The 16,294-nt window shown below is 47.0% G+C and overlaps 2 protein-coding genes across 3 annotated transcripts in view; both read left to right on the forward strand.

Moving 5' to 3' along the window:
• Nucleotides 1-4,306: 4,306 nt before the first annotated feature.
• On the forward strand, nucleotides 4,307-7,648 carry LOC133422030 (uncharacterized). Its single transcript, XM_061711895.1, has 2 exons — nucleotides 4,307-4,435; nucleotides 5,836-7,648. The coding sequence occupies exon 2, from the start codon at nucleotides 5,838-5,840 to the stop codon at nucleotides 7,467-7,469; it is 1,632 nt and encodes a 543-aa protein (XP_061567879.1). The 5' UTR covers nucleotides 4,307-4,435; nucleotides 5,836-5,837; the 3' UTR covers nucleotides 7,470-7,648.
• A 3,356-nt stretch (nucleotides 7,649-11,004) lies between these two features.
• Nucleotides 11,005-16,294, forward strand: part of casc3 (casc3 exon junction complex subunit) — a 29,616-nt gene continuing 24,326 nt past the window's right edge. For both annotated transcript variants that reach the window (XM_061711554.1, XM_061711555.1), the window contains exon 1: nucleotides 11,005-11,283. In XM_061711554.1, the coding sequence (XP_061567538.1) occupies nucleotides 11,020-11,283 (264 nt within the window). In that variant the 5' untranslated portion in view covers nucleotides 11,005-11,019. The remainder of the gene's footprint in view (nucleotides 11,284-16,294) is intronic.

Genomic DNA, 16,294 nt, shown 5'->3' on the forward strand with positions numbered 1-16,294 from the left:
CCAACTATCCAGGACAGCAGGACCCCCAACTATCCAGGACAGCAGGACCCCCAACTATCCAGGACAGCAGGACCCCCAACTATCCAGGCCAGGACAGCCCCCCGTAGGCAGACCAAGCTCCCGGCGTGGAGGGGGCCCATGAGGAGAACACTGGAGCTGAGAACTAAGAAACAATAAACAAGATATGAACAGAACTAAAAGGAGTGTAAAACATACTAAAAACAGCATAAATGAATGCTAATATAAAAGATAACTAATGGGCACTAAGGCAGTAGAAGCAACATTACAAAATAAATAAGTAAATAAGAAAATAAATAAGTAATAAATGAAAGCTTTAAGAGGAATAAAATGACATAAAGGAAAAAATGAGTAAGTAGTGCTAAACAAGTAAAAGGAGACTCAGTTAAAAGCTAATTTAAAAAGTTGAGTCTTGAGCCTTTAAAAGCATCGACAGACTCTGCAGCCCTAAGTTCCTCCGGCAGGCTGTTCCACAGGCGTGGGCCATAAAAGTGGACAAGAAATTTTATTTTATGATATAACAAATCATAAAATTTAACAACATGAGAATTTAGAAAAAGTGTCTCTGTGTGAGCAAAGTAATCAGTCTTATTGATGATCCGTACGGCTCGTTTTTGCAGTTTTATTATTGATTTTTAGTTGGTTTTAAAGGTGGATCCCCACAATTCCACACAGTGAGATAAATAGGGAACAATCAATGAGTAGTATATATCATCATATCAGAGGACTGTCGTTCCTGAGAGGATTATCTGGGTGTGGCGGCAGCTGCTTCTTCAGAGGGTCATTGTTTCTCCGGTAGGGAAATGTCCTCCTATGTTTGCTCATTCAAATGTCTGCTAACGGCAGCTGGTCGGAGGTCGGCCTCCCCAACGGCAACGAGTTTATCTCAGCTCAGACTGGTTCGTGTCGGCCGGTGGTTCCTCTCTCACCCTCTCGTTCACATGTCAGAGGTTTCCTGGAGGGAGTGATGAAGGCTGGAAATGCTTTCTGAGCTGCAGACGTCCCACAGCCTTCAGGCAGAACAAAACCGCCAAAGAAACGGTTTCAATCAGACACAGAAGGAGTATTTGGAGAAATAACTTGTTTTACTGTTTAACCATCTAATGTCTTTAGTCTTCTTCATGAAGTCAGAGGAAGATGAGGCTGAATAAAGGACGTTTTCCCCGTCAGCCGAGACCCAACCGCCTTCTAGATAGAGATTCAGTCTCAATACTGTCCTTAAAAATAAAAAAGTGCAACATGGATTTCATGATGATGGTTCAGTTCAGTTTGATGGAAGTCTACATTTGGAACATGATATAAAGTATAAAGTAAGAGTCGTACTGAATGAATCCAAGAGACACGTTTCTCCAGCAGCAGCAGATATGTTCATGAAGGAAGAAGTAAAAGACTTGTTCTTTCAGATGGAGCCTCGTTATGAAACATCTGGACATAATTAGAGTTACTCAGATTAATAGTAACAATCTCACGCAGTATAAATATATATTGTGGTACAGCTGAGTATAAACTAGATACCTGGGTTAGTTTTAGGGCAGTTACATGCTACTGTATATAAACACTGTTTACCCGGAGTAATAAATTAATCTGTTCATGAGAGCAACATTATCAACGACGTGTATTTATATTCACCTGTGTACAAACGTATTCATTACAAACATTCCGACTCAGATGTTTCTACACGTGTTAAAGGGTACAAGTACACATGTATGTTACTGTCCATATATGCAGAGATACACACATATACACACACGTTACACACATGTATATACACACATGTATATACACACATGTACACACATGTACACACATGTACACACATGTACACACATGTATATTGACACATGTATATACACACATGTACACACATGTACACACATGTATATACACACATGTACACACATGTACACACATGTATATACACACATGTACACACATGTACACACATGTACACACATGTACACACATGTATATTGACACATGTATATACACACATGTACACACATGTACACACATGTATATACACACATGTACACACATGTACACACATGTATATACACACATGTACACACATGTACACACATGTACACACATGTACACACATGTATATTGACACATGTATATACACACATGTACACACATATACACACGTATATACACACATGTACACACATGTACACACATGTATATACACACATGTACACACATGTATATACACACACGTATATACACGTATATACACACACGTATATACACGTATATACACACATGTACACACATGTACACACATGTATATACACACATGTACACACATGTATATACACACACGTATATACACGTATATACACACACGTATATACACGTATATACACACACGTATATACACGTATATACACACATGTACACACATATACACACGTATATACACACATATACACACATGTACACACATGTACACACATATACACACGTATATACACACATGTACACACACATATATACACGTATATACACACATGTACACACATGTATATACACACACGTATATACACGTATATACACACACGTATATACACGTATATACACACATGTACACACATGTACACACATGTATATACACACATGTACACACATGTACACACATGTATATACACACACGTATATACACGTATATACACACATATACACACACGTATATACACGTATATACACACATGTACACACACGTATATACACACGTATATACACACATGTACACACATATACACACGTATATACACACATATACACACATGTACACACATGTACACACATATACACACATGTACACACATGTACACACATATATACACGTATATACACACATATACACACATATACACACGTATATACACACATGTACACACACATATATACACGTATATACACACGTATATACACGTATATACACGTATATACACACATGTACACACACATATATACACGTATATACACACGTATATACACGTATATACACGTATATACACACATGTACACACACATATATACACGTATATACACACGTATATACACGTATATACACACATATACACACGTATATACACACGTATATACACGTATATACACACATATACACACATATACACACGTATATACACACATGTACACACACTTATATACACGTATATACACACATATACACACATATACACACGTATATACACACATGTACACACATATACACACATATACACACACTTATATACACTTATATACACACATGTACACACATATACACACATGTACACACATGTACACACATGTACACACATGTACACACATGTACACGTATATACACACATGTACACACATGTACACACACGTATATACACATATATACACCAACCGTCCTCCCCATTCATGCAGACATAGTACTAAAACTACTACTAAAGCGGCGGCTTATGCTAACCGACGGCTTTAAACTAATTTGTAATAAAAAATGATGTAAAAGTCTTTATCATGGCTGATTAAAAACAAACTTTTATTCAAACATGTGAAGCTGATGAATGGAGGACCCTTGGGTGGACCAGATCCCCAACCACTGAAAAACCCCCATGATCCTGGTCCTGGTTCAGGTCCTGGTTCAGGTCCTGGTTCAGGTCCTGGTCCTGGTTCAGGTCCTGGTTCAGGTCTGGTTCAGGTCCTGGTTCAGGTCCTGGTCCTGGTCCTGGTCCTGGTTCAGGTCCTGGTTCAGGTCCTGGTTCAGGTCCTGGTTCTGGTTCAGGTCCTGGTTCAGGTCCTGGTTCAGGTCTGGTTCAGGTCCTGGTTCAGGTCCTGGTCCTGGTCCTGGTCCTGGTTCAGGTCCTGGTTCAGGTCCTGGTTCAGGTCCTGGTTCTGGTTCAGGTCCTGGTTCAGGTCCTGGTTCAGGTCCTGGTTCTGGTTCAGGTCCTGGTTCAGGTCCTGGTCCTGGTCCTGGTCCTGGTCCTGGTTCAGGTCTGAGGGTTTAATCCCTTTTACGGTTTATCTTCACTCCTCAGTTAAACCTAATTAGTCCAGCAGTTTTATCAGCTTCACCTTCTGTCCTTATAAGGACATGTGGTCGCTTTAGACTCCACCTGCTGCAGGTGGACCGTCGTTGGTGTCGGGGGGAGGTGGGTGGACCATCGTTGTGGGGAGGTGGGGAGATGGGTGGGGCGTTTCGGTAGGGAGGGTGTTGGGTGGGTGGCGCCAGTCTCCTATAACAGGGACTCGTCCCGTCCTGTTGAGCTCAGAGCATCTTCCTCTGAGAAGCTCCCAGAAGTCCCAGACCAGGTCCAGGACCAGGACCAGAACCCGGACCAGAACCCGGACCAGAACCCAGACCAGGACCCGGCTCTCCGGTCTCCCTCCAGCTCTGCAGGCTCCTTCTCATCTGCTCCAGGTGAGGATCCTGTTCCTGAAGTGCTGTGAGATGGTATTGGTCGGGATTTGACGATATACGGAGAAAGCTGAACTGAATGTTTGTAACTGCAGCGGTGAGAAATGTTTTGGGTAGTTAGATCTTTGAGCTGGGATTGGCTTTTTGTGAAAAATAAGTCTTGGCGACCTGTCCAGGTGGATGGATGGATGGATGGCAGGGGCGTCAGTCGGGTATGAAGGTCCGGCAGCCGCCACACCTCGGCTTCAAGGGTTAAATGTAAATGTTTGTTTTTTCAAATACTTTTATGGAATTACTCTGTGTCTATTTGTATTGATTATTCTATTACTTAATACATATAGAATAACTACAAATGCAAATCAGAACAACATGATCGATTTCATTAGTTATTACACTGCAAAAACTCAAAAGTAAAAAAAAATCTCATTACATTTAAGACAAGACTCAAAAACAACCATTTTCACCTGTTTCAAGTAGATTTTCACTTGAAATAAGTAGAAAAATCTGCCAGTGGAACAAGATTGTTTTGCTTGTAATAAGAAGATAAATCTTGTTCCACTGGCAGATTTTTCTACTTATTTCAAGTGAAAATCTACTTGAAACAGGTGAAAATTGTCAAATAACAAGTTATTTTTCTGGTGATGACTCTTGTTTTAAGTGTAATGAGATTTTTTGACTAAAAATGAGACATTTTAACTAGAAATAAGACAAATATTCCTGGTAAGATGTAGAGTTTTTGCAGTGAGTGAGACTGCATTGTAAAAAGTTCCAGTTTTCTTGACCACACAGATCAGATACATAAACTTCTGTGATGAGTATTTGCTGGACGTGTTGATTGATACTCTAGTTCAGTTCTGTGACTCGTAACCTTGCCGTACCTTAGTAAGACTGAATTGACGCCACTGATGGATGGATGGATGGATGATGGATGATGGATGGATGGATCCTCCCTAGGTAGGTGTTCCAGGCATGTCCCTCCGGGCTTGGGAACGTCTTCGACTTCCCTCGTGTCTGGGGTGAGGGAAGCAATTGAAAAGGCTCGGTCCCCCCGGCGCTTGAACTTTGACCTGGGCTCCTCCAACAACAGTTGGTTTGAGGATCTCAGCCCTGCCAGCCTCACGCTCCGTTAAAAGCTCAGATAAATAGGGGGGGGGGGGGGGGGGGGGGGGAAACCGTTGAGGGCTTTAAAAACAAACATTAAAAGGTTAAAATAAATTCTAAAATGGACAGGAAGCCAATGGAGTGAATAGAGGACCGGAGTCATGTGCTCACGTCTTTGTAGATGTTCCTAACCAACCGTACTGGTTCAGTCCTCTTCCAGTCGTGCCGTCATGGACTTTAACTCGGGGCTCGGTGCAGCATCGCTAAAGAAATTAATGCATGCCGTTTTGTGTGTTTTGCAGCGATGGCTCCTCCACAGTGGACGACCTCCGTCCTGTTGGCTTCCCTGATCCTCGTCCTCTGCTCCGCCTCTGCGTGGTCAGATTCCTCCGCCAACCCATCGGCTCTCGCCCGGTTCAAGAGAGGTCAGATTACACCTGAAATCAGAACTAAAATTGACAAAGGCTTCGATGTCGTGGTGACATCCCTGCGTGCTTTCAAAGACGTGATGACTCACGTTGACCCGGACCAGGTGGCCACTGTGATGAGTGCCCTGGGGTCCTTTGCTGCGCTGGCGCCGGGCATCGGCACTGCGTTCGCTGCCACCATCAGTCTGATCCTACTTTTCATACCAACTGAGGACAAAGTGATGAATGAGTTTGCTGAGGTCAACAATAAGCTGGACTCCATCTCCATGCAGATCTCCCAACTCAAGACTGACGTGAAGGTTTCCAGCTTCCTCAGTGCCTACACTACAAACGAAGCTACCATCGTCAACGCCTGGAAGGAGTTCGAAAAGTTCAAAAAGAAGCCAACGGATGATGATAAGGAAAACAACATTAACATTAAAAATTTTATTAAATACTACAAGGACACAAATGTGAGGAAGGAGGTTGATAACTTATTTTACTTCCTGACAGTGGAAGGCGTATCCATCAGTGAAAACATCAACAATTTGTACAAAGAGAAGTTTGAATGTCACGTTAAGTACATGGGTATATATAGCTTGTATTTAAATGATCTGATGTTGAAGGGAATGATTCTGAATCAGGTTTATTTACAACTGACTCATCAAAGCTCACCTGATGACCACACACAACGGGTTAACAATCTAAAGAAACTCTATGAAATTCAAAAAAATACATTAAGGGAGTGCTACGACTCCTATGAGGAACAGATGGAGAAGGATGTGGAGAAGATCGCTAAAAGCTTCAAACCTGAGGAAAAAAAGGACATCGCTGAGAAGGTGAAGACTCATCTTGACGATAAGTACAGCTGGTACGATTGGCTGGTGGTGGTGTACAACACCGAAGACGAGAAAAAACACAAGATACATAACATGATAAAGATTATTGCCAACACCGTGACGGTAGCTGTGACCTACACCCTGAAGGTCAGTCCGGCTGAGGAGGAAATTGTTAAACAAGAAATCAGTACAATATCCCAAAAATGTGACGTTGAACAACTGAAAGATTATACTATAACTCTCTCTTCTCCAGGAAGTGGTCATGAAAGATTCGTCGATTTGACTGAATACGTCATGATAGGAGAAGTGATGAATAGACATAAAGACGTTGCAGAATTACCAGAGCCCTTACGTATAATTACATGTAAAAATAAGTGGCACAAGAGTGTTGCTCTGCACTACTCCAGGAAGGTAGAGGTCTGCAAACCTAACCCGTGTCAGAACGGCGGAGTGTGCAAGAGGCTGCTGGAGTCCAACAACTTCCTGTGTGAGTGTCAGGACAGTTTCTGGGGAGACTTATGTGAGAATAAAGTTGACACAGACCAGATTCGTGAGATGCTCAAGGACATTCCCGACACCGTCCCCGTCCCTGAAAGACAACCACCAAAGGCAACGAATAGCCAAGGTGGAGGGATGGGAGGAAAACCACCAAAGGCAACGAATAGCCAGGGTGCAAGGAAGAGCGGTTAGCTGTAGTCACCTCGGCCAATCAGAATGCAGGAGTATTTAAGCCCCTTACGCTGCAAAAACTCAAAATCTTAACTAGAATATTTGTCGTATTTCTAGTTAAAATGTCTAATTTTTAGTCAAAAAAATCTCATTACAATTAAAACAAGACTCATCACTGGAAATAAACTATTTTCACCTGTTTCAAGTAGATTTTCACTTAAAATAAGTAGAAAAATCTGCCAGTGGAACAAGATTTTTTTGCTTGTAATAAGAAGATAAATCTTGTTCCACTGGCAGATTTTTCTACTTATTTCAAGTGAACTTGAAACAGGTGAAAATTGTCAAATAACAAGTTATTTTTCTAGTTATTTTTTTGGACTAAAAATGAGACATTTTAACTAAAAATAAGATAATATTCCCGGTAAGATTTTGAGTTTTTGCAGTGTAACCCTCCCCCTAAAATACCATAACACATTTAAAAGTAAAACCTTTTGTTCGTTAACGTTATGCACTGGCTGCAACACTGAACAAGCAGTTTAACAGTTAGTTTCTCCCTGCAGCGAGTCACAGATGGAGGCACCAATAAGCTCATCACGTCAACGTCAAACCACCAGAAAAACCTCTCTGTATGCTTAGCAAAGATGAAAAGTTTTACTCTGAAGTTTTGTGTTTCTCATCAAATGTTTGGATGATAAAGAACGAGGCTCTGATATGCTTTCTGTTGGATTACGAGTGAATAAACGAGTGAATAAAAAGAATTGATTTGATCATTGTGTTTGATCAGCGGTATTTCTTTCAGCCACACAGAAACCATCGTTTGGAACAACCAAGGAAAAGCATGCCTTTATTATCATGTACTTCGAGAAAAAAGTTGAGATTAATGTTGAAATACAATTTCAAGAACAAATACGAAATTTTGTGAATAAAGTCGAAATTTCGCCTCTTTTCTCAACAATTCAAATTTTTTGACTTTTTCCTCGAAATTGTACTTAGGATTGTACAATGTACACATTAATCTCGACATTTCAACTTTTATCTCGACATTTCGACGTGCATAATGAAAAAAAAATCTTCCTCCTCTAAAATATTATTTTTATTTTTCTCCTGCCTGGCCCTAATACTCTTCTGTAAATAATATTGTGTGTACTTTAATATATCAATAATATAGTTTACTAAATATATAATAATGTAGAATATCTGACCTACTTTACTAAACTGTGCTGGGAAAACTGGAATCTATAGAATAAATCTGACCTAAAACAGGCTGATGTAGTTCCTTTAATACCAATAAAATATCCAGGAATCTGTAAGAGAATATTGTAATATTTGTATCAATAGTTTATATAGACTGAATTTATTGTTTAATATAATTTAAATTCAAAATGTAAGCATGGTGACCAAAACTATGTTAGTTCCAGGCTGTAAATGTGTTTATTTCTGCTGTAAATGTGTTTATTTCTGCTGTAAATATGTTTATTTCTGCTGTAAAGTTGCACTTTTCCACCTGGAGGTGGGGACTCTCTGGCGGCCTCTGGCGGCCAGTCGGGGAACTGCAACGGAACTGTACTGCGCATGCGCGTCAATGCGGAAGTCAGGTGGTTGGCGCTTGACTGGAAAGTGTTTTTTCTTTAATTACTTTATTTAACAAGAACAATGACAAACTCGGATGTAAACATAAGAACATTAAATTGAGAGAAATTGAGATTGTATAAAAGGGAAAGGAAGAAAATAAATAAATGAACATAAAATAAATAAATAAAAAAAGAATGAGGAAAAAAAAATAAATGAATGAATGAAAAATGAGTACTAAAATACTAAATAAGGAAGGGCAATCATAAGTACAAGGGTTTCAGGATAAATTGACTGTTGTAATCAGAGTATTTATGTGTTTGTGACACTGTTTAAATAAGGATATTTCATTTTTAAGAGAAGTCAACGAAGGGAATATAGTATTAGTATAATAGTATAATATTGTGAATATAGTATTTTGTAAGAATGATCAAATTATTCACTAAAGAGTAGAATAGAATAGAGTAGAATAGAATAGAATAGAATAGAATAGAATAGAACTTTATAACAGCAAACACACACACTCTCAACAATTTTACAAAAAAACACACGAAGTATGAAAAGGTATATAAAAAAGAGTATATCCTAAAAAGAAAAAGAAATAATAACCAATAAATAGCTAAATAATTTTAAAAAAGCAATATAAAAAATGAGCAATGTATTCAGAATGACACCAAATTGAATGTTTTGTAAATACTTCCAAATTAATATTAATTAATGACACATTTAATTAATTAATGTCATATTTAATTCCCATTTTAATTAATCAATAACACATTTAATTTATTAATTCATTATTTGTGTATTTATTTAATTTTGACACAACAAATTCTCCATACATAGCAATTATATAGCATTTATTTTGTGAAATAAAGTTTTTGAAAAAAAAAGAATAAAAAGTAAAGCCTGAAGAACTACAGAACTACAGAACTCCACTACCCAGAACCCCCCGCGGCTCCCTCTCATCATTCCACTGAACTCCGTTAGTTTTTTTTTTGTTTCTTTAAAAAATATTAAGTCAAATAACTCTTTTAATTTATATCAAAATATCTTTTATTTTAAGTCTCTTTCTGAAATGTCGATGCTATTTGCTTTAAAATGCCTTACTGTTCCTTTGTATTAACTTTACTTGTCTATCTTATTTTTGTTTATATGTCTCTAGTTAATAAAACCTCCAAGATGTTCTTTTTTCTTATTATATTTCCTCTACAAGCCGTTTTGTATAGCCTAAAGTGTGTTTTTCTTGTTTAAAAGAATTGTGTTCAATAAAAAAAAAAAACTCCGTTACCCAGAACCCCCCGCGGCTCCCTCTCATCCCAGTGAAATTCCGACTCCCGAGGACAAATGGAACGCGGCATTTTCAGTCGGAATTTTCAACTGGAACGCCGGAATGGGATTGGAAGTGGGATTTCCTACTGGGAAAGTGGGAGAAGCTTCACCACCCCTGAGAGTTATGCCGCATTCCATTTACCTCGGAAATCGGTACTGGGAACTGGGAATGGCAGCCATCATGGAGTGGTAACTCGGGGTGGTGAAGCTTCTCCCACTTTCCCAGTAGGAAATCCCACTTCGAGGGGCGTTCCAGTTGAAAATTCCGACTAGGAACTAGGAAATTCCGAATTCCGAGGAAAAAATGGAACGCGGCATTAACATTCCAAGATGGCTGCCATTCCCAGTTCCAATTTCCGAGGCATAAGAACTCCGTTACCCAGAACCCCCCGCGGCCCCCTCTCATGATTCCACTGTAAGAACTCCGTTACCCAGAACCCCCCGCGGCCCCCTCTCATGATTCCACTGTAAGAACTCCGTTACCCAGAACCCCCCGCGGCTACCTCTCATGATTCCACTGTAAGAACTCCGTTACCCAGAACCCCCCGCGGCCCCCTCTCATGATTCCACTGTAAGAACTCCGTTACCCAGAACCCCCCGCGTCCCTCTCATCGTTCCACCGTAAGAACTCCGTTACCCAGAACCCCCCGCGGCCCTCTCATCCCAGTGTAAGATGGCGGACCGGCGGCGGCGGCGGCGTCGCGCCTCCCAGGACAGCGACGACGAGGACGGCTCGGGCTCGGGCTCCGGGTCCGGGTCCGACAGCGGCAGGTCGGGGTCTCCCGCCCCGAACAGCAGGGGCCGCGGGGTCCGCAGGACGGGGTCTCCCTCCCCGAGCAGCAGGGGCCGGGACGGCCGGGACCCGGAGAGCCCGCCCGAGGCCGCGGCGGCGGCGGCTCGAGCCGCCCCGGCGGAGAAGGACGTGCAGTCCGAGTGTGTGAGTGTCTGGGGGGGCCTGGGGGGCCTGGGGGGGCCCTGGGGGGGGCGGACCCGGGGCCGGGGAACCGGGGGAACCGGGAACCACGTGGTACAGACCCGGGACCGCAGGGGGTTCTGGGAAATCCCCCTGGAAGGAGAACTGGGACCGGCTGGGGAGACTAGGGACCAGTTGGGACCAGTTTGGGGCCAGTTTGGGGGGACTAGGGACCAGTTTGGGGGGACTAGGGACCAGTTTGGGACCAGTTTGGGGGGACTAGGGACCAGTTTGGGGGACTAGGGACCAGTTTGGGGCCAGTTTGGGGGGACTAGGGACCAGTTTGGGGGGGACTAGGGACCAGTTTGGGACCAGTTTGGGGGGACTAGGGACCAGTTTGGGGGGACTAGGGACCAGTTTGGGGGACTAGGGACCAGTTTGGGGGGACTAGGGACCAGTTTGGGGGGACTAGGGACCAGTTTGGGGGGACTAGGGACCAGTTTGGGGGACTAGGGACCAGTTTGGGGGGACTAGGGACCAGTTTGGGGGGACTAGGGACCAGTTTGGGGGGACTAGGGACCAGTTTGGGGGACTAGGGACCAGTTTGGGGGGACTAGGGACCAGTTTGGGGGACTAGGGACCAGTTTGGGGGGACTAGGGACCAGTTTGGGGGACTAGGGACCAGTTTGGGGGACTAGGGACCAGTTTGGACCAGTTTGGGGGACTAGGGACCAGTTTGGGGGACTAGGGACCAGTTTGGACCAGTTTGGGGGACTAGGGACCAGTTTGGGGGGACTAGGGACCAGTTTGGGGGGACTAGGGACCAGTTTGGACCAGTTTGGGGGACTAGGGACCAGTTTGGGGGGACTAGGGACCAGTTTGGGGGGACTAGGGACCAGTTTGGGGGGGCTAGGGACCAGTTTGGACCAGTTTGCGGGGACTAGGGACCAGTTTGGGGGACTAGGGACCTGTTTGGGGGGACTAGGGACCAGTTTGGGGGGACTAGGGACCAGTTTGGGGGACTAGGGACCAGTTTGGGGGGACTAGGGACCAGTTTGGGGGACTAGGGACCAGTTTGGGGGGACTAGGGACCAGTTTGGGGGGACTATGGACCAGTTTGGGGGGGCTAGGGACCAGTTTGGACCAGTTTGCGGGGACTAGGGACCAGTTTGGGGGGACTAGGGACCAGTTTGGGGGACTAGGGACCAGTTTGGGGTGACTAGGGACCAGTTTGGGGGGACTAGGGACCAGTTTGGACCAGTTTGGGGGACTAGGGACCAGTTTGGGGGACTAGGGACCAGTTTGGGGGGACTAGGGACCAGTTTGGGGGGACTATGGACCAGTTTGGGGGGGGCTAGGGACCAGTTTGGACCAGTTTGCGGGGACTAGGGACCAGTTTGGGGGACTAGGGACCTGTTTGGGGGGACTAGGGACCAGTTTGGGGGACTAGGGACCAGTTTGGGGGACTAGGGACCAGTTTGGGGGACTAGGGACCTGTTTGGGGGGACTAGGGACCAGTTTGGGGGGACTAGGGACCAGTTTGGGGGACTAGGGACCAGTTTGGGGGGACTAGGGACCAGTTTGGGGGGACTAGGGACCAGTTTGGGGGGACTAGGGACCAGTTTGGGGGGACTAGGGACCAGTTTGGGGGACTAGGGACCAGTTTGCGGGACTAGGGACCAGTTTGGGGACTAGGGACCAGTTTGGGGGGACTAGGGACCAGTTTGGACCAGTTTGGGGGACTAGGGACCAGTTTGGGGGGACTAGGGACCAGTTTGGACCACTTTGGGGGGACTAGGGACCAGTTTGGGGGACTAGGGACCAGTTTGGTGGGACTAGGGACCAGTTTGGGGGGACTAGGGACCAGTTTGGGGGGACTAGGGACCAGTTTGGACCAGTTTGGGGGGACTAGGGACCAGTTTGGGGGACTAGGGACCAGTTTGGGGGGACTAGGGACCAGTTTGGGGGGACTAGGGACCAGTTTGGGGGGACTAGGGACCAGTTTGGGGGGACTAGGGACCAGTTTGGGGGACTAGGGACCAGTTTGGGGGGACTAGGGACCAGTTTGGGGGGACTAGGGACCAGTTTGGACCAGTTTGGGGGGACTAGGGACCAGTTTGGGGGGACTAGGGACCAGTTTGGGGGGACTAGGGACCAGTTTGGGGGGACTAGGGACCAGTTTGGGGGACTAGGGACCAGTTTGGGGGGACTAGGGACCAGTTTGGGGGGACTAGGGACCAGTTTGGTGGGACTAGGGACCAGTTTGGGGGGACTAGGGACCAGTTTGGGGGGACTAGGGACCAGTTTGGGGGGACTAGGGACCAGTTTGGGGGACTAGGGACCAGTTTGGGGGGACTAGGGACCAGTTTGGGGGACTAGGGACCAGTTTGGGGGGACTAGGGACCAGTTTGGGGGACTAGGGACCAGTTTGGGGGACTAGGGACCAGTTTGGACCAGTTTGGGGGACTAGGGACCAGTTTGGACCAGTTTGGGGGACTAGGGACCAGTTTGGGGGGACTAGGGACCAGTTTGGGGGGACTAGGGACCAGTTTGGACCAGTTTGGGGGACTAGGGACCAGTTTGGGGGACTAGGGACCAGTTTGGGGGGACTAGGGACCAGTTTGGGGGGGCTAGGGACCAGTTTGGACCAGTTTGCGGGGACTAGGGACCAGTTTGGGGGACTAGGGACCTGTTTGGGGGGACTAGGGACCAGTTTGGGGGGACTAGGGACCAGTTTGGGGGACTAGGGACCAGTTTGGGGGGACTAGGGACCAGTTTGGGGGGACTATGGACCAGTTTGGGGGGGCTAGGGACCAGTTTGGACCAGTTTGCGGGGACTAGGGACCAGTTTGGGGGGACTAGGGACCAGTTTGGGGGGACTAGGGACCAGTTTGGGGGACTAGGGACCAGTTTGGGGTGACTAGGGACCAGTTTGGGGGGACTAGGGACCAGTTTGGACCAGTTTGGGGGACTAGGGACCAGTTTGGGGGACTAGGGACCAGTTTGGGGGGACTAGGGACCAGTTTGGGGGGACTATGGACCAGTTTGGGGGGGGCTAGGGACCAGTTTGGACCAGTTTGCGGGGACTAGGGACCAGTTTGGGGGACTAGGGACCTGTTTGGGGGGACTATGGACCAGTTTGGGGGACTAGGGACCAGTTTGGGGGACTAGGGACCAGTTTGGGGGACTAGGGACCAGTTTGGGGGGACTAGGGACCAGTTTGGGGGACTAGGGACCAGTTTGGGGGGACTAGGGACCAGTTTGGGGGGACTAGGGACCAGTTTGGGGGGACTAGGGACCAGTTTGGGGGGACTAGGGACCAGTTTGGGGGGACTAGGGACCAGTTTGGGGGGACTAGGGACCAGTTTGCGGGACTAGGGACCAGTTTGGGGACTAGGGACCAGTTTGGGGGGACTAGGGACCAGTTTGGACCAGTTTGGGGGACTAGGGACCAGTTTGGGGGGACTAGGGACCAGTTTGGACCACTTTGGGGGGACTAGGGACCAGTTTGGGGGACTAGGGACCAGTTTGGTGGGACTAGGGACCAGTTTGGGGGGACTAGGGACCAGTTTGGGGGGACTAGGGACCAGTTTGGACCAGTTTGGGGGGACTAGGGACCAGTTTGGGGGACTAGGGACCAGTTTGGGGGGACTAGGGACCAGTTTGGGGGGACTAGGGACCAGTTTGGGGGGACTAGGGACCAGTTTGGGGGGACTAGGGACCAGTTTGGGGGGACTAGGGACCAGTTTGGGGGGACTAGGGACCAGTTTGGGGGGACTAGGGACCATTTTGGGGGGACTAGGGACCAGTTTGGGGGGACTAGGGACCTGTTTGGACCAGTTTGGGGGGACTAGGGACCAGTTTGGGGGGACTAGGGACCAGTTTGGGGGGACTAGGGACCAGTTTGGGGGGACTAGGGACCAGTTTGGGGAGACTAGGGACCAGTTTGGGGGGACTAGGGACCAGTTTGGGGGGACTAGGGACCAGTTTGGGGGGACTAGGGACCAGTTTGGGGGGGACTAGGGACCAGTTTGGGGGGACTAGGGACCAGTTTGGGGGACTAGGGACCAGTTTGGGGGGACTAGGGACCAGTTTGGGGGGACTAGGGACCAGTTTGGGGGGACTAGGGACCATTTTGGGGGGACTAGGGACCAGTTTGGGGGGACTAGGGACCTGTTTGGACCAGTTTGGGGGGACTAGGGACCAGTTTGCGGGGACTAGGGACCAGTTTGGGGGACTAGGGACCTGTTTGGGGGGACTAGGGACCAGTTTGGGGGGACTAGGGACCAGTTTGGGGGACTAGGGACCAGTTTGGGGGGACTAGGGACCAGTTTGGGGGACTAGGGACCAGTTTGGGGGGACTATGGACCAGTTTGGGGGGGCTAGGGACCAGTTTGGACCAGTTTGCGGGGACTAGGGACCAGTTTGGGGGGACTAGGGACCAGTTTGGGGGGACTAGGGACCAGTTTGGGGGACTAGGGACCAGTTTGGGGTGACTAGGGACCAGTTTGGGGGGACTAGGGACCAGTTTGGACCAGTTTGGGGGACTAGGGACCAGTTTGGGGGACTAGGGACCAGTTTGGGGGGACTAGGGACCAGTTTGGGGGGACTATGGACCAGTTTGGGGGGGGGCTAGGGACCAGTTTGGACCAGTTTGCGGGGACTAGGGACCAGTTTGGGGGACTAGGGACCTGTTTGGGGGGACTAGGGACCAGTTTGGGGGACTAGGGACCAGTTTGGGGGGACTAGGGACCAGTTTGGGGGGACTAGGGACCAGTTTGGGGGGACTAGGGACCAGTTTGGGGGACTAGGGACCAGTTTGGGGGGACTAGGGACCAGTTTGGGGGACTAGGGACCAGTTTGGGGGGACTAGGGACCAGTTTGGGGGACTAGGGACCAGTTTGGGGGACTAGGGACCAGTTTGGACCAGTTTGGGGGACTAGGGACCAGTTTGGACCAGTTTGGGGGACTAGGGACCAGTTTGGGGGGACTAGGGACCAGTTTGGGGGGACTAGGGACCAGTTTGGACCAGTTT

The sequence above is a fragment of the Cololabis saira genome, chromosome 21, assembly GCF_033807715.1.
Source record: "Cololabis saira isolate AMF1-May2022 chromosome 21, fColSai1.1, whole genome shotgun sequence".
Classification (NCBI taxonomy): Eukaryota; Metazoa; Chordata; class Actinopteri; order Beloniformes; family Belonidae; genus Cololabis; species Cololabis saira.

Excerpts from the sequence above, each read along its gene's own strand:
- LOC133422030 (XM_061711895.1), top strand. The coding sequence starts at position 5,838 with ATGGCTCCTCCACAGTGGACGACCTCCGTCCTGTTGGCTTCCCTGATC.